The 23,285-nt window shown below is 48.8% G+C and overlaps 1 protein-coding gene across 1 annotated transcript; it reads left to right on the forward strand.

The window, feature by feature from the left end:
* The first annotated feature begins 9,204 nt into the window (after window positions 1–9,204).
* LOC101827180 (chymotrypsin like elastase 3B) lies at window positions 9,205–17,158 on the forward strand. The gene is made up of 8 exons (XM_021233563.2): window positions 9,205–9,259; window positions 10,437–10,522; window positions 13,076–13,173; window positions 13,293–13,427; window positions 14,242–14,378; window positions 14,690–14,832; window positions 16,110–16,262; window positions 17,076–17,158. The coding sequence occupies exons 1-8, from the start codon at window positions 9,220–9,222 to the stop codon at window positions 17,091–17,093; spliced, it is 810 nt and encodes a 269-aa protein (XP_021089222.1). The 5' UTR covers window positions 9,205–9,219; the 3' UTR covers window positions 17,094–17,158.
* The last annotated feature ends 6,127 nt before the right edge of the window (window positions 17,159–23,285 follow it).

Consider the following 23,285-nt stretch of genomic DNA (forward strand, 5'->3'; position numbering starts at 1 on the left):
TCTTCTCCTTCTTCTTCCTCTTCTCCTCCTCCTCTTCCTCCTCTTCCCCCTCCTCCTCCTCCTTCTCCTTCTTTTTCGGTTTTTATAGACAAGGTTTCTCTGGCAGTCCTAGAACTTACTTTGTAGACCAGGTTGGCCTCAAATTCACAGAGATCCACCTGCCTCTGCCTCCTGATTGCTGGGATTAAAGATAGGTGTTCACCACAACTGCCAGGCTAGTTAGCATTCCTATAAAGCCCAGGACCAGCTTCCCAGGGGATAATATCACCCACAGTGGGCCGGTCCCTCATACATCAATTATCAATAACAACAATCCCCTTCCAAGATGCCCACAGGCCAATCCCATTTAAGAAATTCCTAACTCAGGTGACACTAGGCTGAGTCACAGCTAACTAAGGACAGTCCCTAATACTGGTCTTTTCTGAGCAATCTGAGGGACAAATCAGTTTCTGGTCTCTCTCCTTGACACAAACAGCTACCTTTTTACTCTGTGTGTCTCTGTATCCTGGTATATTAGATAAGCCCCAACCCTAAGGAGCTCACCCAATCCCATTTCCAAATAGGAGTACATCTGAAGGCTCTTGGGTACTCATGTTTGGATGTTAAGTGAGCCCCAAAGTAGGTGTTGGGAACAAGGATAGAACTTTGGATTTTTGCACATTAGTGTGTGTGTGTGGGGTATGTACTGTACATGTTTGGAGGTCAGAGGCCAACTCCCAGGAGTCAGCTCTCTCGTTCCGCCATGTGACCTTGAGTGGGAGCTCAGGTCTGAGGCTTGGCAATAAGCACCTTGACCTGCTAAGCCATTTTCCCAGCCCAGGAGGTAGAGCTTTGAAGCTGTGAGGTTGGCCAGGGGAGTCTTGGGATCACTGAGGGTGTTAAAGGAGAAGACTGTAGGACCCCGGCTCTTCCTTCTCTTGTTGGTCTTGGCTATGAGTCAGTGCTTCCGCCTCACGGCACATTCCAGCCATGATCCACGATGTCTCTCACCACACCCTCCAGACACAGCCAGCGATCTGCACACCATGACTTGACGGCACTAAACCTTTGATCCATGACATAACCTGTCTCCTCTTCCTCCTCCTCCTCTTCCTTTGTAAAATTCTTCTTATTATTTTCTGAGACAGGGTCTTATGTGGCCCCGGGCTGGCCTCAAATTCACCTTGTGGCTGAGAAGGATCTTGCACTCCTGATCTTCCTCCCTCTGCTTCCCAAGCGTGGGGTTACAGGTGTGAGCCGTCACATACGGTTATATAGCTAAGGTGGTGGGATCAGCACCCCATGCATGCTGAACCACAGTCCTGTTTCTAAGTTGATCACCTCAGTTGGGCTATGTCACTACCCAACAAACCCCATGGCTTCTAGCTGGGGACAAGGGTTAGGCCTTCAGCAAGGAATTCTGGGGCACCCAAGTTCACCCCACAGCATGTGCTTTACTGGGGCTAGAAGGGCGTGAGACAAGCAGACAGTATCAGGGAGTGTGGGGAGCAGAGGAAGCCCTGAGTGTGTGAAGTCCTGAATGAGAGTATGTGTTGTTGACATGAACCAGCCACGTCAAGGACCCTAGCCTCAGACCCATGGGAAAATGGTCTGGGCGTACATATTGGTAGTTTGTGCAGAAAATGTCTACCATAGCTTTCTCCCCACCTCCACCCCGGAAGTACACTGCCTAACTGCCTCCCCAGAGAGACTGCTCCTATGGAGGGGACTACCCCCTATAGAGACTGCTAAACCTGTCTTCTTGATACAGCTGTATACCGTAAACCCTGCCTCCTTGTACATCTGTGTGTAGTGACTCTGCCTCCTTGTTCAGCTGCACGCCTCTGTGTTCAAATGTATATAATAAACAAACTGAGATCCCAGAGTGCTGAGGTGTCCCATTCTGACGGCTCAGACATCCATCCCTGGCTGTTTTTCTGTGTCATCTGTCTGTCTTTTCTTCATTTTCTAGTTGCCCCTAAGCAGATCAAATCCCTGAGGCCATGCAAGGATGCTGCAATGAAGCAAGCTTTGGTACCAGGGGAAAGACATTCGTTTCGGCATTTATTATTATTATTACTATTATTATGTTGTTGTCAGAGTCTCATGAATGCTGTATTGACTGCAAACTCACTAGCTGAGGAAAACTGAACTCTGATCCTCCTGCCTCTACCTCCCAAGTTCTTAGATTACAAGTGTGCACTACCATGCCTGGCTTCTCTCTCTCTCTCTCTCTCTCTCTCTCTCTCTCTCTCTCTCTCTCTCTCTCTCTGTGTGTGTGTGTGTGTGTGTGTGTGTGTGTGTGTATAGATGTGTGTGCCATGGCATATGTGTAGAGATCAGAGGACAACTTTGTGGTGTTCATTCTTTCCATCTACCTTTATGTGGTATGCTGACTAGTTGTTGTTGTTTTTAAATCAGCTTGACACAAGCTACAGCCATCTGCAAAGAGAAACTTGACAATTGAGAAAATGACTCTATAAGACTGGCCTGAGCTGGGTGTTGGTGGCTCACACCTTTAATCCCAGCACTCGGGAGGCAGAGGCAGGCGGATCTCTATGAGTTCAAAGCCAACCTGGTCTACAGAGTGAATTCCAAGACAGACTCCCCAAAGCAATACAGAGAAACTGTGACTCAAAAAAACAAACAAACAAACAAAAGACTGGCCTGTAGGTAGGTGAGTCTGTGGGATATTGTCTTCTCTAGTGATTGGTGTGGGAGGACCCGGCTCTTGGGGACAGTACCACCCCTGATATGGTGGTTCTGGGAGGTTTAAAAAGCAAGCCATAAAGAGCACGTCTCCTCTGTGGTGATATATTATTTTTGATTTAATAAAGCTTGCCTCAAGGTTCAGAATGCAAAGCCAACCACAAGCCACAGAGCCAGGCAGTGGTGATAGATAACTTTAGTCCCAGAAACCACACTAGCCAGTCACTGAAGCCAGGCAGTGGTGGTATACACCTTTAATCCCAGGACTCAGCAGACAGAGGTACATGGATCTCTGTTAGTTCAACGCCACACTGAGCTACACGAAATTGATCCAGTCCTAAAGAGAAACCGTTCACACAAAGGTGATCTCAGCACTTGGGACCACACACCTTCAATCCTAGTACAACGGAGGCAGAGACAGGCAGATCTCTGTGAGTCCAAGACCATCCTGGGCTACATGAGAGTGAATCAGAGCTCATGCCTTTAATTCCAGGATTTGAGAGGTATAAAAGAAGTAAAATTTAGTTTCCAGACAGGGAAGGCATAAGATTGCAGTCTGAGGCTTGATGGAGACAGGGCTGCAGTCTGAGGTCTGAGGGACAGAGTTAGTCTCTAGCCACATTGAGGAGAGCACAGCAGTCTGAGTGAATAAGAGGAGCAGTGAAGTTGAGAATATTCTGAGAATCAATCACCCCTTTGGTCTGAGCTGAAGTAGAGGTGAGAGCTAGTGGCCGGCTGCTTTGCTTTTCTGATCTTCAGCTTGAAGCTTGAAACCCAATATCAGTCTCTGGATTTTTTTGTTCTTGTTTTTGGGGTGTGTGTGTGTGTGTGTGTGTGTGTGTGCATGTGTTACACTCCTCCTCCAAGGCTTTCCACATCAGCTCCTGCCTCCAGGCTCCTCACTGGTTTTACTGCCATGACTTCCTTAGATAATGGACTAGAAGCAGTAAGATGAAATAAACCCTAACCCTTCCTAGTTGTTCTATGGTCATGATGTTTTACCACAAAAGAAACCTAAGACATGTGGGTCCCATGGATCAACTCAGGTTGCCAGGCTTGGAACAAACACCTCTACCTGCTAAACCATCTCACCGCCCTCTGTTTCATTTTCCATTATTCTGGGTCTCTGCTTCATTTGACCAAACCTGCATCAAGCCAAGGCCTTGGAGGGAACAAATGCTAATACTGAGGGGTTTCTAGGAAACCTTAGTCAAAGAAGGCACAAGCTGGAAAAATGGACAAGGGGCAGCAAAGCCTCATCCAGGGCCTGAAGGGACAAAGGGAGGTGGAATTTTGTGGAGCTAAGAGATGATGACCTAGAAAGAAGTTCTAGAGCAGTGGTTCTCAACCTTCCTGATGCTGTGGCCCTTTAATACAGTTCCTCATGCTGTGGTGACCCCCAATCACAAAATTATAATTATTATTATTTTTGTTTGTTTTTCGAGACAGGGTTTCTCTGTGGTTTTGAAGGTTGTCCTGGAACTAGCTCTTGTAGACCAGGCTGTCTCGAACTCACAGAGATCTGCCTCTGCCTCCTGAGTTGAGATTAAAGGTGTGCACCACCAACACCTGGCCACTAAGTTATTTTGTTGCTACTCCGTAAGTGTAATTTTGCTGCTGTTATAAAGCGAAATGTAAATATGTGATATGCCACCCTAAAGGGGTCTCCACCCACACATTGTAGGTGGAGGAAGAAGCAGGGAGAGCCCCGGGGGTTGAGAAGCACCCCCACATCTTCCGTTCTTCCCAGCACCACCAGGGTGACCAGGAGCACCCTGGCACCTATCACGAGCCTGGCAAACATCTGTGGCTTGTGCACTTGCTGAAAGAGCTTGAGTGGACCTCCACCTCCACCCCACCCCTGCCAGGCCTCTAGGAGGCATGGCATCAGCTATGGAAAAAGGCTGTGCCCATTGCCCAACAAACCCTTCTGGTTCCCACTGAAGCAAGGCCTTTCTTGGGACAAGGGCCACCTGTGCAATTCCCAGCTCTAGAAGCCACAGATGGGTGTTTGCTCACTCCTAGGTGTCCTTAACCCCGCCCACCAAGGCTGGCTGCTCATCTGGGAGGGGTGGGGCTGGTAGCTGGAGAACTAAGAGCAATAAAACACCAGCAGTTTCCGGGCATAACCGTCCCAGATACGTGACTCACAGTGAGCACAGCACAGTAAACGCTCTGAGAAACCCTGCAGGAAAACGTCATTTGAATTTTGTCCTATTTCTCAATCCCATTGGAGCTTTCTTTTCTTTCTCCAGACAGTTTCTCTAAGTAGCCTGGGTTGGGTTGGAACTCATATAAACCAGACTGGCCTTGAACTCAGATTCATTTGTCTCTTGCCTTCCGAGTGCTGGAATTAAAGATGTATTCCACCCTATTCAGACCATTAGAACTTTCAAAAACAAATTATTTTGTTTGTGTGTTTGTTTTGTTTTCTTTTTCTTCTTTTCTTTTTTCTTTTTTGCAGATGCACTTAAAAAAAAAAAAAGCTTATTTAGTGGGTGTGTGTAGGCCCGTGTGCCACAGCACTCAAGCGAAAATCAGAGGACAACTTTTGGGAGTTTGTCTCCTTCCATCATGTGGGTGCCAGGGATTGGACTCAGGTCACCATGGTTTGGCAGCAAGTGCCTTTGTCAACTGAGTCATAAGAATGACCCCCTTAGGCTAATGTATTTGAATGCTTAGTCAGCAGGGAGTAGAATTGTTTGATAGGATTAGCAGGATTAAGAGGTGTGGCCTTGTTGGAGGAAGTGTGTTTCTGGGAGTGGGCTTGGAGGTCTCTTGCCAGTTTCAGTCCCCCTCTCTCTGCTTGTGGAACAGGGTCCCAGCTTCCTCTCCAGCGCCACGCCTGCCTGCTGCTGTGCTTCCTGGCATGAGAATAATGGACTCAGCTTCTGAAACTTTAAGAAAGGCCCCATCTTTGGCACAGCCATGCTTCCGGACGACGTCCACACACCGACACCGGCTTTGCTGGGACACACAGGACCTCATGTTCCTTATGAACGACGGGGTCAAAGGCACTTTCAGAGGAGAGCAAGGGGGGGGGCTGAATGGTCCTTTAGCCTTGTTGATTCATTTTCCCTCTTTGGAAAATACTATTGAACAGTATTTGTGTGCTGGGTTCTTTCTGTTCGGCTCGGTGCAGAGGATTTGAGGAGGAATACGAGACAGTTCCAGCCTTCTTGGACCTTCCTGCTCAGTGAGAACTAGAAACCATGCACCTCTGTCCCTTAGGTTCCTTCCCTAGACCTGCCTTTTTAAAAATCATGTTGGAATTTCCCACGCAGCTGAAGATGACCTTAAACTCCTGATCTTCCTGTTTCCACCTCCTGGGTACTGGCATTACAAACATGAACTACCATATGATGCTGTGGATTGAACCCAGGTCTTCATGTATGCTAGGAAAGTTACTCAGCAAGTGTTCTAGTTAAATTATATCTTCAGTTCTCTCCTATTCTAGGCCCCCTCCAAACACAGGTCTCATATAGTATCTTAGTCTGACCTGGAACTCACTATGTTGAAGTTCTAAGCCATTATCAAACTTATGGCAATCCTCCTGCCTCACAATCCCCAATGCTGGAATTACAAACATGCAAGGTCAAGCTCAGCCCCAAATCCTGGTTCCTAGCTCACTCCCCTATACCCAGCCCACCAATCTCACTTTAGCAATGGCTCACTTTTCTTTAGCCCGAGGCCTGGCACAGATGGTACCCCTCTGTTCTCCTTGGGCAACTCCCTCTTGGGGTTTGAGGAATCCACCTCAAGGACTCCTGCTACTGCTACCCCAGGATCTCTGAGGTTTATCAGTAGCACAGCTAACAGTATCTTTCCCAAGGCTTTGAGAAGAATACCCCTTGGCCCTAGTGGGAATGAGCAGCTGACCTCAGGGAGGCCATCTCTGGAGACCCACTTACCCTGGGGCCACGTGCTTTGAGGCACATTGCTCAAGGTCCAGTGGATAAGGGCCAGGGAGCCTTCTGTGGGACCTTGGGGGAGGGTTTCAACTCTTGCTGTGTCCTTGAGCCAGCTTCTATCTAGCTAGGAGCATGTGGGAACTTGACTGAGTCCTAGCTTTTTCCTGGGCTGCTGTCCCATCTGTGAGATAGCTGGCTTGGACACAGAGGTCTGTTTCCAGTCCTCTGCCATAAGGCCCTCCTTCCTCCCTGAGTCTCTTCTGGGCTTCTCCCTCCTACCTCCTTCTCCAGTGCAGAGTCTGGGGAATGGCTCTGATCATCCAAGCTGAGCAAATATGTCCAGGCCCACAGGAAGTAGGGAGGGCACAGCTATTTTTATCCTAGTTTGAAGGATTTTCACAGCTGTTTCTGTTGTGTACACAAACTGATAAACGGCCCAGGCTACTGGAGTAGCAGGCATCACTGTAGGCATGATAAACGGAAGGTACCAGTAACTTAAAGAAAACCCTCCAGGCCACACAGGAGACCTTCTCCCATCAAGGGTCCTCTTAGAGCAGCTAAGTGTTGCTCTCCCTTGGCTTCTGTTTGTAGGAGCCAGATGAAGACTTCAGACATGCTGAGCCTGAACACACATTCAGGAGGGGTCATGAGGGATCATGAGGACTTGCCTTATTCACACATGTCATAGAACCCTTATAGAATACTGGCCCTAAGCCAGGTGGTGGTGGTACATGCTTTTAATCCCAGCATTTGGGAGGCAGAGGCAGGCAGATCTCTGTGAGTCCAAGGCCAGCCTGGTCTACAGAACTAGTTCTAAGACAACCAGGGTTATATAGAGAAATCTGGATGTGAAAAACAAAAAACAAGAAAAAAAAAAGCTGGCCCCTTGCTTGTGCGTGGCTTGGGGGTAGCACTGAGCTTCACATTCATGAGGCTCTGGATTCTGTCATCACCAGTTGGGGGAGGAGGGGTGGCTTCAAAGAAAAGAGATGGCTACATAGAGAAGGCAGTTTGAGGCATGTGCATGAAAGCCAGGCCGTCCTGGTGGCCTGCCTGTAACCCCAGCACTCAGAAAAGAAGGCAGAGAATGGCATCTAAACCATTCACAAGACCTGGGTTTGGCAAGAGCCCTGCCTCTGTACACAAAGTGCAGGGTGCCGGGGAAGATGGCGGGCAGTGACCTCTTCAGCATCTTTGGCGGCATCCTCACCACGCTCACCTCTGTTTCCTAAAGCTTTTCACTACACTTTTGTTGCACATGTGGGGGTGCTAGGGGTGGCTGCATGTCCCACTGCACATGTGTGGAGATCAGAGGACACCCTGCAGAAATTGGTTCTCTCCTACCATGTGGGCCCTGGTTATCAACTTGGGTTGTCAGACTTGATGGACGCCTTTAACAGCTGAGACATCTTACCAACCCTGTGCTTCCTCTTTTATCCTCCTCCTCCTCTTTCTTCCCCTTCCTTCCCCTCCTCCCACTCCTCCTCATCTCCTCCCCTCATCCCTTCTTTCTTGTCTCTCCTCGTCCTCCTTCCCCCTCTTCCTCACAAGGATGAAAGGCAGGACTCACTCCTCTAGGTTGGCCTCCAGTCCCCTTTCATTTTTGCTTTGAGACAGGGGCTTACTAGTTGATTTCCAACCCATAATCCTCCTGCCTCGGCCTCAGAGCAGCTGGAGTTCCAGACCATGACATCTCACCCAGCTCCACTATGACTGTAAGCTCCGGCTGCCCTGGCCCTCCTTGTCTTGGGTAAGCTAAGCCCAAGCTAAGTGCTTCCCCTCCACCCATGTTGGCTTCAGGACTCAGTCGCAATTGCCTCCTTAGTCAAAATGTCATTTTGTCCCACCTCCCATGCAAGTGAATTACTTCCCCCCCTCCCAAGCACCCATGTTTCATTTTCCTACAGTACTCACTCTCCCTAGTGGAAACAGTTTCTTACAATTTTTGTGGGTTCATGTTGCATCACCCCTAGACAGGCTCTGGGCAGGCTGGGACCATTGCTATTTGTGCTCACTGTCCTAGAAAGCACTTAATATACTAGAGAAAGTAGTCAAAAAAGTCTCCCCCCCCCCCCAGACAAGGTTTCTCTGTGTAACCACTCTGACTATCCTGTAACTCACTTTGTAGAGCAGGCTGGCCTCGAACTCACTGAGATTCACCTGCCTCTGCCTCCCGAGTGCTGGTATTAAAACACAGTGTTTTATTGAGGTGGGTATGAATGTTAACTCCATGTTAGAGACCAGAAATCTCAGACTCACAGTAGTGAAACCAAGCATTCAGGGTTATAAAGCCAGGATCTGAACCCAGGCCTGCCCAACTGCCATGCTCTTGCCTTTCCTGGCAGAGGCTGGCCTCTCTGATAGAATCCATTTGCATGTCCCTGTCTTATCAGCTGGCCATTCAATGCCACCTGTGCAGTCACAGGTTGGAGGAAGCCTGGGGTCCTTCCCTCAGCTCCAATTCCTTAATCTGTAGTGGTTGGCATGTGGCCTTGGACCCTGAAAAAGCTGGTGTTCTGCCACCTGTTGTGGGAGTGAGACCTGGCCTGGTCCCCTCCACCTGCCTCCTGCACTATATTAGAGCCCTGGCTCCACCTTCTTTCTCATCCCAAAGCTCACCATGATCCGGTTGCTGAGTTCCTTTCTGCTTGTGGCCCTTGGTAAGCCCCCAGCGCCTGCCGTGTCTCCATGCTGCATCAACCTAGGAGCCCTTGAAGGATGACCCTCACTCTGTTCCCCCGGGTGACATCCCATACCTGCTTCTACAGGAAAGGGTCTCAGCTTAACTGGGACAGGGCCGTAGGGACTTCAGTTTGGTTCTGGGACAGGGGTCGGAGGGGACAAGCTGTGGATGAACAGGTTGGAAAGAAGACTGGCATCCCAGAGGGGAAGACTCCTTGAAGGGACGATGGGCAGCCTCTTGGCTTCAGGTCTGGGCTCTGTGGTCTGATGGCTTGAGCTGGGATTTTTGTTCTTCGGTTAAACAGCCCGCAGGGTCTCCCTGGTCTGACCATAAAGGTGACGGTCGGCACTGGCTTGAGTGCTTGCTGTATGTCAGCCGGTAGGCAAAGGGGTTTCCTTCTTAGAGGACCTTGTGTAACTCACCACAGTGTGCAGCCACTGGGGACACTGACCTTTGGAGGAGTAAAGTAGCTCATCCTGAGAAAGTGGCCAAGTTGTGCTTTGTACCCAGGCAGCCTCTTGCCACCTCTGCTCCACAACAACAACTGCCACCTTTTTTTTTTTTTTTTTTGAGAAAGTCTCGTGTCATAGTTCAGCCATCCTTTCCTTGAATTCCTGGCAATCCTCCTGTCTCAGTCTCTCAAGTACAAGGATTACGGGCATGTGCTCAAACCTGTGGCTGGCTCTCTGGACTCAGATTCTCAAGGCTGGGATCATGTCCACTACACCGAGCCTTTTAGCTGTTGAGCTGGAGGGCTTGCTGGGTACCAGGCACATTTCTAAGTCTTTAGTCCTTGACCTAAAGGAGGGCCTGCCTTCCCCCAACTCTGGGAAGCCCTGATGTAGTCTCATTGCATGAATGCTAGTTCATACACGGTACCGACGTCTAGAGAGTGGAAGGGATTCACCTGAAGTCACAGAGTCCGTTCCTTTTCTTTTTCTCCTCTTCCTTTTTCTTTTTCTAAGCAGGTACTTCATATAGCCCTGGTTGACCTGGAATTCACTATGTAGACCAGGCTGGCCTCAAACTCACAGAATTCCACTTGCCTCTGCCTCCCAAGTGCTGGGATTAAAGGCGTGTGCCATCACACTTGACTCCCCTCTTTCCTTTTGGGGACACTTATGATTGAATGGCTTCTCTCTTGTCCCCGCTAGCCTCAGGCTGTGGCCAGCCCACCTACAACCCCTTCAGTCGTGTTGTCAATGGTGAAGATGCTGTTCCTTACAGCTGGCCCTGGCAGGTAAGAAGGCTACCAGCTGCCCTCGCTTCCACTGTGGCCTCTGATGACATGGCAGTCAGCCTTGACCCCACTGTTTCCTCTCCATGCCCCACTTTGACGTTAAGGCCCACAACCCTTGGACAAAGGCATTTCTGGAAGGTTGTGACCCCTCCATCTGTAATCTGGGCTGGGACAGCTGCAATTTGAAAGTGGGATCTGGGGAAAGGGTGATGTTTAAGGGGTTAGTTCACTAACAGTGGAGTTGTGTGTGTGGGGGGTTGTACTTAGCAGGAAGATTTTGTTTCTAAACTCCCTGAGCTCTACAAAGGGGCGAAAGGTCTGAGAGCTGTAAAAGAGTTAGGAAGTTGGTAGAGGTCCATGGGAAGGGCTTAGACTCCCTGTCTAACAATAGTCACAAGCCACGTGTGGCTATTGAAGCTTAATATAAATTAAGGCAGACAGTGGTTACATGCCTGTAATTCTAGCACTCACTAGAGGCAGAATGATCAGGCATTTGAGACCAGCCTCAGCTACATAGCAAGTTTGAGGCCAGCCTGGGCTATATGAGGCTCTATCTCAAAAACCAAACCAGGGCCTGGAGAGAGAACTCAGTGGTGAAGAGTGCTTGCTGATGTTCCAGAGGCCCTGAGTTCAATTCCTAGTCAAGTAGCTTACAACTGCCTGTAACACCATCTCTAGGGGACCCAACACCTTTGAGCCTCTGAGGCACCAGAACACACATGGCATACACCACACAGACATACACACATGCACATAAGTAAACATTTTCTAAAACCCATGCAATGAATACAAATTAGACAACTAAAATATCTAGTCCCTCAGTGAAGGTGGGGTTTAAATGAGTCCACCAGACCCAAGATAAATGATAATTAGGCATTTATTAGGGAAGCACTTACAAAGATAAGAGTAAATAACTGCCATGGTCTCCCTGCTCTGGAAGATGCAGTCTCTGCCCTTCCAATGCTCTCTGCAACTCAAGAGAGCATGAGCCAGCCCCTCCTCTACCTTATAATGGGTCACATCTGAACCTAAAACCACGCCCAAAGGGTGTGACCACCACCACAAGTTCACTGACAAGGCAAGATGCCACTACAGCTCAGTGCCCCCTCATTTCCAGTGCTCAACAGCCACGCAAGGCTGAGGCCAGCACACTGCTGAAGGTAGAGAGCATTTGTCTCAGCCGGGCAGTGGCGCATCCTTTAATCCCAGCACTCAGAGGCAGGGGCAGGTGGACCTCTGTGAGTTCGAGGCCAGCCTGTTCTACAGAGTGAATTCCAAGACAGACTGAGCTATGCAGAGAAATCCTGTCTTGAAAGCAAACAAACAAAAACAAAACAAAAATAAATTTGCATCATCAAATATGGTGAGAACAGAGAGAGTCACAGCTTATTCTGTGAAGGACCAGGGCATGAATCCTGTAGGCTTTGCTGGCCATGCGCTGGTGACAGCAGTGACTTACCATGGCACTTAGAGTGTGAAAACATCACAGATAGCACACAAGTGACAAGGGTGAGGAGGAGACAGGAATCTTCATGTTTAGATCGGACCTAAGCAGGTCAGGTTCCTGGGTCACAGTCAGTTCCTTTTTGGTTAAGGAGGTTTTGTTGTTGTTCTCTGTTTTTTGTTTGTTTTTGTTTTGTTTTTCGAGGCAGGGTTTCTCTGCGGCTTTGGAGGCTGTCCTGGAACTAGCTCTTGTAGAGCAGGCTGGCCTTGAACTCACAGAGATCCGCCTGCCTCTGCCTCTTTAGTGCTGGGATTAAAGGTGTGCTCCACCAATGCCTGGCTGTTCTTTGTTTTCGATACAGGGTTTCATGTAGCCCAGGCTGTCCTCAAACTCAATATACAGCCAAGGTTCTCTGGTTCCACCTCCTGAGTGGTGGGGTTCTAGGCATGTGTCACCATACCCCACTTATGCAGGCCTGGGGACGGAATTTCAAGCATGTTAGACAAGTACTCCACACATGGCAAGCACTCTTCTACTTCTCCAGCCCCACATATTTTTTTGGAGGCAGTCTTACATAACCTTAGCTAGTCTCCAACCTCTGGTTCTTCTGCCACTACTTTCCAGAGTCTGGAATGACAGGTATGGACCACCATGCCCAGTTATAGAGGGAGCTTTTGCAAGTCAGAATGTATAGGGAAGAGAGGGCAGAGGACTCAAGGTGACACACATCCCGGCAGGCCCAAGAGGCCTTGAAAGAGCTAAGGTTCAGGAGAATGGGAGACCTGATGAGGCAGAAAGTCTTGGGAACCCTCAGGAGCCACCAGTTTTGTGGATGCCCCAGAGGGCAGAGTGTTGTGGACCCCAAAGACATCATAAAGCCTGTGGTGGGGAGGCTTTGGCAAGTCCAAATGTGATTCTAATGGAAAAGTGACCGATTCCCATGAGGAGTTGCATAGGTTGTGCACTGCATATTTCAGAGGGTACCATTTTTTCCCCCTGTGTGAATAGCACCTTCTAGAGTTGTACGGTGCACAACCTACAAAACCACTGGTATTGAGTCCCGGGGTATCGGGTACAGGCACTGAAGCTCCTTCCTTCTTGGCCACCAGATCTCCCTTCAGTATGAGAAGGACGGGAGCTTCCACCACACCTGTGGTGGCACCCTTATTGCCCCTGACTGGGTAATGACTGCAGGCCACTGCATCTCGTGAGTTCTACCCCTGTCTCAGCCCCAGCCACTATCCCTGCATGAGTCCCGGGCAGCCTGGACAATAGGAGAGGGGTGAGGTTGGCTACAGGCTCAAATTGACCTCTGCTCCTCTGCAGGAGTTCCTTAACCTACCAGGTGGTACTGGGCGAGTACAACAGAGCTGTGGAAGAGGGTCCAGAGCAGGTGATCCCCATCAACCCTGAAGACCTCTTTGTGCACCCCAAGTGGAACCCCAACTGTGTGAGCTGCGGGTGAGTGAAGTCTCAGGTCTGGAGTTGGGGGTTCTGGTACACAAGCTGTCGAGCAAACTGCAAGCTCACTCCCAGAGACGGCTGCCTAGACCCAGGTGGCACACAGCGTGGGCAGGTACAACAGCAGTAACAAAGGAGAGGTAGGTGAAGACTCTAGCCGGCGTCGGCTAGAACCCAGAATGAGCAGACAGCTGTATCAGACTCCAGTGAAATGACCTGAGTGGCAGCTGGGCAGTCAAGACGGCATGTGGTGGTATTTACAGTGTGGTACCCAGTGTGGCGGCAGCATCCCCTGGGGACCTGTCAGAAATGAGGGCTCCCAGACACCAACCTTGACTACTGCACTGGGAAGCACTGGAGGAGGAGGGCAGCTGTGTTCCTGAACCTTCCAGGTGACATAGCTGGACCATGAGGACCACAAATGACAAGGGTTAGCAAGGTTAAAATGGCCATGAGGCTTCCAAAGGCTGTTCCACCTTAAGGATGCATTTGGATTTTGAAGCCAGGTGTGGTAGCATGCACCGTTAATCTCAGCCACTGAAACAGGTGGATCTCCGTGAATTATGGGCCAGTCCGGACTACATAGGCTACCCAGGGCTACACCCCATCTCAGAAATAAAGTAAAACAAAATAAACAGACTTAGGAAGGGCGGGGGTGGCGCACCACTTGCCTAGCATGTGTAAGACTCTGAGCTCAAATCCGAGCACCACAAATATCAATCAATAAATGGGTTCGGAATCCAAGGAGCAAAGGGGGTGCACGCTGTGAGTCCATCGGGAGGACCTGGTTTCATGTGACTACCATTTCCCCCAGCAATGACATCGCCCTGGTCAAGCTCTCAAGAAGCGCCCAGCTGGGAGACACAGTCCAGGTTGCCTGCCTCCCTCCTGCTGGTGACATCCTCCCCAACGAAGCACCCTGCTACATTAGTGGCTGGGGCCGTCTTTACAGTACGTGCTGACCCCTTTTCCCTGACCACAGAGACAAGTGCGTGGGACAAGCGGGACAGAAGGTCACAGCAGGAACCATCTTTGTACTGCCCAGCATTCCTCTCTAGCTTCCACTCTCTCCCTTATCCTTCCAAACACAAATATGTTCAATGTAACCTTTTTTTGGGTATCCACTGTGTGCCTAGTACTGACGACGCCACAGGGCACAGAGCAAGCAAGACCCCCATAGTGCCTACCAGGCTAATGGTCCCGTTGAAGGCCTCCACTCTGCAACTCCCACGTGTCCTCAGCAGTGTTCTCTCTCTCCCCAGCCAAAGGGCCTCTCCCTGACAAGCTGCAGCAGGCCCTGCTGCCCGTGGTGGACTATGCACACTGCTCCAAGTGGGACTGGTGGGGCTTCTCCGTGTCGAGGAATATGGTGTGCGCCGGTGGGGATATCCAGTCTGGCTGCAACGTGAGTAGGCTCACACCTGCCTGGGTGGCGTGTGCACAGGGCTCTGAAGTCCCTCCACCATCTGTCCCCAGGACAGACCTTGTTGCTTTGCCTTCCTAGGCAAGGTGGGATGAAAAGGGACTTAACTTACTTCAGAGGCGGCATCACAAGCCTGGATTCTAGCTGGCTGCCACCTGGCTTGACCAGAGTCCCCGTTCCTCTCTGCTCCTTTTTGTCACTGTTTTTTTGAGACAGGGTCTCACAATGTAGCCTTGACTGACCCGAGTTCACTATGTAGGCTAGGCTGGCCTTGAACTCATAGCAATTACCTGCCTCTGCCAGTCATGCTTTGGTTGTTATTGTTTTGTATTTTTTTTTTGTTTTGTTTTGTTTTGTGTTGGGGGACAGGGTTTCTCTGTGTAGCCTTGGCTGTCCCGGGACTCACTCTGAAGACCAGGCTGACCTCGAACTCACAGAGATCCACCTGCCTCTGCCTCCCCAGTGCTAGGATTAAAGGTGCGTGCCACCACCACCTGGCCCAACCACTATTTTGAGACTCAGGTATATCACAGGCTGGGACTCAAACTTACTATGTAGCCAAGAATGACCTTGAATTTCTGATCCTTTTATGTCTACCTCTGAGTGATGGGCTTACAGGCATTACCACTCCATCCAGCTGATACAGTAATAGAGATTGAAACTCACAGCTCTGTGAGCACTAAGCAAACACTTTACCATTTGGGCTGCATTGCCACTCCATATCAGTTGTGGTTTTGAAGTGATAATTAAACATTCAGGATGCTCTCGTTGTGACAGCATATGCTTTTCATCCCAGCCGGTATCCTAGCACTCTGGAGGCCGAGGTAGATTGCGAGTTCAAGATCAGCCTGGGCTATACAGTGTCTCCAACAATTAAAACCAAACAAAACCCCAAAACATTAAATGTGGTAAGATAACGAGAGTACCACCCTTGGAGAACTGCCTCCGTGGGGTACTCTGCTGATATCTTGCATTGCCTCATTAACCCTTATGGCAGTGGTTCTCCAACCTTCCTAATGCCATGACTGTTTAATACAATGTGTCATGTTATGGTGACCCCAGCCATACAATTACTTTTTGTTATTGCTTCTTAACTATGATTTTGCTACTGTTATGAATTATAATGTAGATATATGATATGCAGGATATCGGCTATGTGACACCTGTGAAACATGGAGCGTGTCTTGATGTCACTGGAGCTCAGAGCCCACTCCTTATCCTTCAGACATAGCTGAACCCCACCTCTCTCACCATTGCAGGGTGACTCTGGAGGACCCCTCAACTGTCCCACTGAGAATGGCACCTGGCAGGTCCATGGTGTGACCAGCTTCGTTTCTTCCTTGGGCTGCAACACCAAGAAGAAGCCCACGGTGTTCACCCGTGTCTCTGCCTTCAATGACTGGATCCAGGAGGTGAGGCAACAAAGGAGCTAAATGCCTCCTGCCAGGGACTTGGAGGAGATTCTGTAGACTCTGAGGGAGTCAGGAAGGGATCTTTGGGGACATTCTAGAGAGCTTGGGGATGCTTGGTTTGGCTGCACTTCTAGAATCTAACAGGCATTGAGACAGGTCCCCCTGGCCCCGGTCATTCCTAGTCTTGGAGGGCAGAGAGTTACGTCAAACAATGAGCTGCTTGGAGGTAGACAGATGGGAAAATGGACGGTAGAAGGAAAAGGTGGTAAGAACCATGATGTCAGGGCTACTTGAGTTCAATGAGCGTGTGGAGCAGACAATCTGAACACAGGTGGCCCAAGCAGGGCTGCTCTTCCTAATAGTAGTACTGGCTGTGATTTGTACATTCACTGTGCTAAAAACCTTAGTTAATAGCTCAATTAAGAACACCCATGACGCCGGGATTTGGTGGTGCACACCTTTAATCCCAGCACTTGAGAGGCCGAGGCAGGCGGATCTCTGTGAGTTCGAGGCCAGCCTGGTCTACAAAGCCAGTTCCAGGACAGCCAGAACTGTGCAGAGAAACCCTGACTCCAAAAGCAACAAACAAAGAAAGAAACAAAAAAGAAGACCCATGAAGCAACTTATACTATTACCTGTCCTATGGAGATGAGGAAACTGGCTCAGAATGGTCAAGTCACTTTCCTAGGAACACACAGCAAACAAGCGACAAGGCTGGGCCATTTCCACTTGAGTCCAGCTCCCTCTAGACCCAAAGTTTGCACTCTTAACTAAGTTATTCTGTCCTTGTCTAACCTGCTTTTTTTTTTTCAGATCATAGCAAACAACTAGAACCAAGGCTTGGCTGTCAGTGTTGACCCCAGGTTCCCTAAAGAATAAAGACCTTTCTAAAAGTCCCAAGTTGACTCTGCCTTCATTGATGTAACGATTGCCCTCTGACCTGTCTGTGAAATCTTAGGTCTGAAATGTAGAGATGAGATCCGAGCCAGCCCCCCAGATGAAGATGAAAGGAGACTGAGTCTCAGAGAACCACTGTGGGGTGAGCAGCCATGCTAGGACATAGAACTTCAGGTGCAGAAATAGGGGAACTTTCAGGAATCCCAGATAATTTGTCACCTTAGTAGTCACACATAGAGCTGAGAGTGTAGTCAGCGGCAGTAGATAGAAACTGGAGGTTTTCAATGCTGAAAATCTGGTCCTGCTGAGAATCATGGGAGAAAAGACCAAGTGTTTTCTGTCTGTTGAAGGGCCAGAGGAGCGGAGCTGTAGTCATTCATTCATTCATTCAACAAACATTCATTCCTTGCTCCAGAGAAGGTCCCAAAGAGGGAGGAAGGCACGGTTCTATCCTGAAGTGGCTCTTATCAAGGTCATTTGTGACACTAACCAGAAACTAGCCTTGTGTCAGGTTTGTAGCTGGGCACACACAGGTGAGACAGGTCACTTTAGGAGAATCCTGGCTGCAGTAAGAGAATGACCTGCCCAGGGCTCCAAACAAGGCTGTCACTCAGCAGGCTCTGGAGGTCTGGAAGATGCTTGCTTTGCAGATAAGAATGGCATGAAAGCAATGGGTGGTTTGTGCTCCTCCTGAACACCACAAGAAAAGCATGGCCTAGCCTGAAGGAACACACACACACACACACACACACACACACACACACACACACACACACTTCCGACTGTTACTGTGTATCTTCCTCTAGAACAGGGATCTCAATCTGTGGGGAGACACCCTTTGGAAGTCAAATGACCCTTTCACAGGGGTCAAATATCAGATATCCTGCATATCAGATATTTACCGTATACGATTCATACCAGTAGCAAAATTACAGTTTTGAACTAGCAGTGAAATTTTATGGTTGGGGGGCCACCACACATGAGGAACTGAATTAAATGGTCACAGCATTTGGCAGGTGAGAAACACTATTCTAGAGTTGCACTTTCTATTTTAAAAAAATTATGATTGGGGTGGTGAATGCCAGTAGGATTTGCTGAAGAAGGAGGAGGAAGGAGGATCAGGAGTTCTAGGCCAGCCTGTACTACTCATTTTTAGTTGGGCGGTGGTGGCGCATACCTTTAATCCCAGCACTTGAGGGGCAGAGGTAGCAGATCTCTGTGAGTTTGAGGCCAGCCTGTCTACTGAATGAGTTCCAGGACAGCCAAAGTTACAGAGAAACCCTGCCTCCCAAAAGAAAAAACAAATAAACAAACCAAACTAAAATGGCTAAAAGGCACAATCTGAAGAATTACGAACTTGGTAGGTATTTTCTCTCTTTAGAACAGGAAAAGGGAATATTATTGCTGAATGAAATAAAAGGTATGAACAGAAAGGAAAAACATGACAGTTCCTAGGTATAGTGGAGGAGAAGGATTATTGTAGATGTGTGGGAGAGCATAGCCAGAGGCAGGGTCATCTGGGAGAGTCCAGAGCTGACATGTCCAGACTGAGCCGGGTCATGTGGGGAGAGAGGGGAAGGGAAGGGAGATGGGAGAGAGGGAAGCCAGGTATAGCACAGCCAGGAGGCCCAAAATACAAAGAGTGGGTAACCAAAATGGTTGGATTATATAGGGAGGAGTCAACCCCCCCCCCGAGTTCAGGGTACGGGGTGGCGTATGTCATCCAGGAGGGCCCTGTAACAGGGACTGAGGGATGCAAGGAAAACCTGGAGGCCAAGTCCACTTTGACGTGTTAAATAGGCACCTCAGTCATTTGTCCCAGGACTAAAACCTAATTGCTTCATTTTGTGTATGCAGTGCTGGGTGGAACTCAGGCTCTTGCGCATGCTAGGTAAGTGCTCTACCAGTGAGCTACATCCCTAGTCCTGCTTTGTACTTTTAGAAATAATAGTGGTTAAGGACAGCGGCTGCTCTTCAAGAAGACCCAGGTACGATTCCCATGGCAGGTCACAACCCCCCATTACTCTAGTTCCAGGGGGGTCTGATGCCTTCTTCTGGTCTCTGTGGGCACCAGGCATGCATGTGGTACATAGACATACACCCATATACATAGAAGATCAAAATAATAACATAAAAGTGGTAATTACAGGTCTAGGGAGTTGGCCCTGTGGGTAAAACACTGTGCAAGCCTGAATTCACATCCCCAGAACCTGTATAAGAGCAGGACATGATAGTGCACATGTTTGCAACACAGCATACCTACCTGATGTTGAGAGGCCAAGACAAGGGAATGGCAAAAAAGCTCTCAGGACAGCTGACCTGGCAGATGCGACAGTGAGCAAGAGAGATCCTGCCTCAAAACAAGGTGGAAGCTGGGCGTGTTGGCACACGTGTAATCCCTGCACTTGGGAAACGGAATGTATTAATTACTTTTCCGCTGCTGTGATAAACACGGCAATCGAGGCAACTCAGAGCTGGTTTATCTGGGATTTCAGTTTCAGAGGGATTAGAGTCCATCACCACCATGTCAGGGAGGCATGGCAGGAGTCATAGTGACCAGAACAGCAAGCTGAGGGCTCACACCTTAAACTGTACGCAGGAAGCAGAGAGTAGTGTGAGGCCTTAAGCTCTCAAAGCCTGCCCCCAGGGACATACTTCCCTCAGTAAAAGGCCACAAACTCTCCCCAAACCACGCTACCCACTGGAGACTAAGTGTTCAAATGTATGAGGCTCCGGGGAACATTTTTCTTCCAAACCACACCAAGGCGGGCAGATCTCTGTGAGTTGAAGGCCAACCTGGTCTACATAGCAAGTTTCAAGGTAGCCTGGGCTATACAATGAGACTCTTGTTTCAAACAAACAATGGTAGAAAATGAGGACAGATATCCCAGGTTGTCCTCTGACCTCTCTCTGTGTGTACCATGGCATACTCTTAACTGTACTCTTACAGAACACACACACACACACACACACACACACACACACACACACACACACCTCAAAGAGAGCACATGAGCACAACACACTTGAGGTAATGAAGGGGGAGAATCCATAGTATTCTTGATTCTTCCAAGAGGACATAATTATTTATGTGGAGTTGTCAATGGTCACCCCTATTGCTGCTTCTCATTTGGGACGCATAACAAAATAATGCTTGCCTGATCCCATAAAGGGCCTTACCACATATTTTTCCTTGGCTTACATGAAGCTAAGAGAGATGGGAAATCTGCTAGGCTGTCTTTCCCTCTGCTGTGGCAGCTAATGAAGGCTGGAATCAAACAAAGCTCTGTCAACAGCTCATGGATACATATGGACACAATCAAGAAATAGTTGTCACAACCACTGACAGAGGGGCTTGGAGTACATCTTTCTTCTCCAAGGTGCTAGACTTTTGACACACATACAAATAGTCACAAACAATATATTCTATAGTTGGAATTTTCATGAGTGTATGTGTGTGTGTGTGTGAGTGTGAGTGTGTAGTCTGTTCTATGTCTACATGTGTCTCAGTGGCAGGGGCAGAAATCAGTCTTCAGCTACTATCCACCTGCTTTTTTGTTATGGTTGTTGAATTTAGTTATTTATGTGTATATATAGGCCTTTTGGTATGCACATGATTGCCGTACCACAGCACGCCATGTGGAAGTCAGAGAACAATCTTTGAAAATGGGTTTTTTGACTTCCAATTTGCGGGTCCAAAAGACTGAACACAGGCCATCAGGTTTGGCAGCAAGTGCCTTTACCGGCTGAGCCATCTCACTGGCTGGTCCTTTGAGACAGGGTCTCTCACTGGGATCTAGAGCTTATCAGTTAGGCTAAGGTGGCCTATTCAACTTGCTTACTTGCTGTCACTCACTGCACTGTGGCCTCTAGATGGCTGGGGGTCTGTGGTGAATGTCTTATACAACAGCACTAGTTATTTTCCCTCCCCCACCACTGATGGGGCCAACTTTCTGTGGTCACAAACATCGCGTTGGTGGACATCCTTGGAAGTATCTCCAGGTGCACATGTGTTTGAACTCCCCAGGCTAAATTCCTAGAACTGGAACTCCCTGGTGGGAGGGCGTTTGTCAGCTCTGCCAATGACCTAATTCTTCTCCAGGATGACTGTGTCAAGGATATTTCTTAACATTTTCCCTTTTTTCCTCTTCCCATCCGCTACCCCCACACATTACAAATGGCCCCACATTTTTCTTCTAGAGTCATCCCTGGGATCTCATGCATCCCCCGTAAAACTCTCTTCCAGTTCTATAGGGAAAAAAAAAAGTCCAAAAATTGTTTTGGCAAAGGTCTGAGTCAGAAAGAGGCAGGGTCGGGGCAGGGTGAAGCTGAGGACCCGTTGGGGCAGGGAAGCCTGAGGAAATTCTGAACCAGGCCAGGGTGCCATTAATCAGTCTTACTGAGTTAGCCCACAGAGCCTGGTAGCATGAATCCACATGTGTTGCCAAAGCTGACCCTCTTCCGCCCAGTGGGTCAGAGAAAAGCCCTTGAATAACACCCCCAAACAACTTCAAGATAAAGGCCATGGAGACATTTGGTGCCTCAGGTGGTTGAGCAGTGGCCCCAAGGAACTCCACCCAGCCTCAAAGAGGCTGCTATGACCCGCTTCTCACCACAGACAGGCAGCAGTGAGTCAAGAAGTGATCAAACCCGGCAAAGGTTTAACAATCATGACTTCCTGGTCTTCAGTCTCCCAGTCTCAGCAATTCAAATCTTCTGCAATCTGCAGCATCAATAACCTGCTTTTTTGAGTCAAGATTAGACAATAAACCATTTTTCAAATTTTTCTTCTATTTTCTAAATCACTAAAAAGCTGACAATTTGCTGTTTGAAAAACTGCAGCATCAGTGTTTTCCCTTTTAGAGAGGTCTGTGTTGTAATGCTTGCTGGTTCATCAACTTCACGTTCATTTTAAAGTCATCAAAAGCAACAGTTCATCCTTTCAATCAGGAAACAGCCGTGGAGATTTGAATGAGAACGACCTCTATATATCTGAACGCTTGGTCCCTAGTTAGCGTGACTGTTGGGAAAGAATTAGGAGGCGTGGCCTTGTTGGAGGAGGTGTGTCACTGGGGGTGGGCTTTGAGGTTTCAGAAGCCCACACAAGGCCCAGTCTCTCCCCTGCCTGCTGCCTGTGGATCAGGGTTCAACGCCTCAGCCGATGCTCCAGCATCAAGCTCCACTGCTTCCCATCATGGTGATCATGTAACCCTCTGAAACTGTAAGCAGCCTCCCAGTGAAATGCTTCCTTTTATAAGTTGCCTTGGTAATGGCGTCTCTTCACAGAAATAGAAGAGTAACTAAAGCCGGGCGTTGGTGGCGCACGCCTTTAATCCCAGCACTCGGGAGGCAGAGGCAGGCGGATCTCTGTGAGTTCGAGGCCAGCCCGGTCTACAGAGCAAGTTCCAGGACAGCCTCCAAAGCCACAGAGAAACCCTGTCTCGAAAAACAAAAACAAAAACAAACAAACAAAAAAAAGAAATAGAAGAGTAACTAAGACAGGGTCCAACAATTAATTCTATTACCATCTCCTACCCCCCCCCACTCCCCACCATCCCAGAACAGTAGCATTGGCCACATTTTAGAGTCCTTTGCTTTAGGAGGAAGATTTTTATTTTCTTACTCTCCCCCTGTGGTGGTTTGAATAGGAATGCCCCCCCCATAGACTTATGTGTTTGAATGCTTGGCCCATAGGGAGTGGCACTATTAGGAAGTGTGGCCTTGTTGGAGGAAGTGTGTCACTGCAGAACGGGGCTCTGGGATCTCATATATGCTTGAGCCATGCCCAGAGTGACAGTTCACTCCCTGAGCCTGTGGATCAAGCCGTAAAACACACTGCCCTCCCACAAAAAAGATGCAGAACCCTCAGTTCTTTCTCCAGCATGTTGATAATGTAATGGATTAAGCCTCTGAAACTGTAAAGTAGCACTAATTAAATGTTTTCCTCCCTAAGAGCTGTCTGCTATGGTAATGGTGTCTCTTCACAACAATAAACCCCTAAGACAGCCGCTTTGCTTCTCTTCCACAGCTGCTGTTTCTTTGCTGGCCCTGCACACTTCTCTATATTTACAACTCTTGCCAATAATTTGATTCAGTGGGTACGAGCATCTGTTGACACTGTGGAGG

The sequence above is a fragment of the Mesocricetus auratus genome, unplaced genomic scaffold, assembly GCF_017639785.1.
Source record: "Mesocricetus auratus isolate SY011 unplaced genomic scaffold, BCM_Maur_2.0 Super-Scaffold_100014, whole genome shotgun sequence".
Lineage (NCBI taxonomy): Eukaryota > Metazoa > Chordata > Mammalia > Rodentia > Cricetidae > Mesocricetus > Mesocricetus auratus.

What these genes read in the sequence shown, in the direction of transcription:
- LOC101827180 (XM_021233563.2), top strand. Translation starts at nt 9,220, where the DNA reads ATGATCCGGTTGCTGAGTTCCTTTCTGCTTGTGGCCCTTG. An exon ending in CTTTCTGCTTGTGGCCCTTG is followed by an intron (nt 9,260 to 10,436) that starts GTAAGCCCCCAG and finishes TGTCCCCGCTAG; the next exon opens with CCTCAGGCTGTGGCCAGCCC. An exon ending in ATATCCAGTCTGGCTGCAAC is followed by an intron (nt 14,833 to 16,109) that starts GTGAGTAGGCTC and finishes TCACCATTGCAG; the next exon opens with GGTGACTCTGGAGGACCCCT.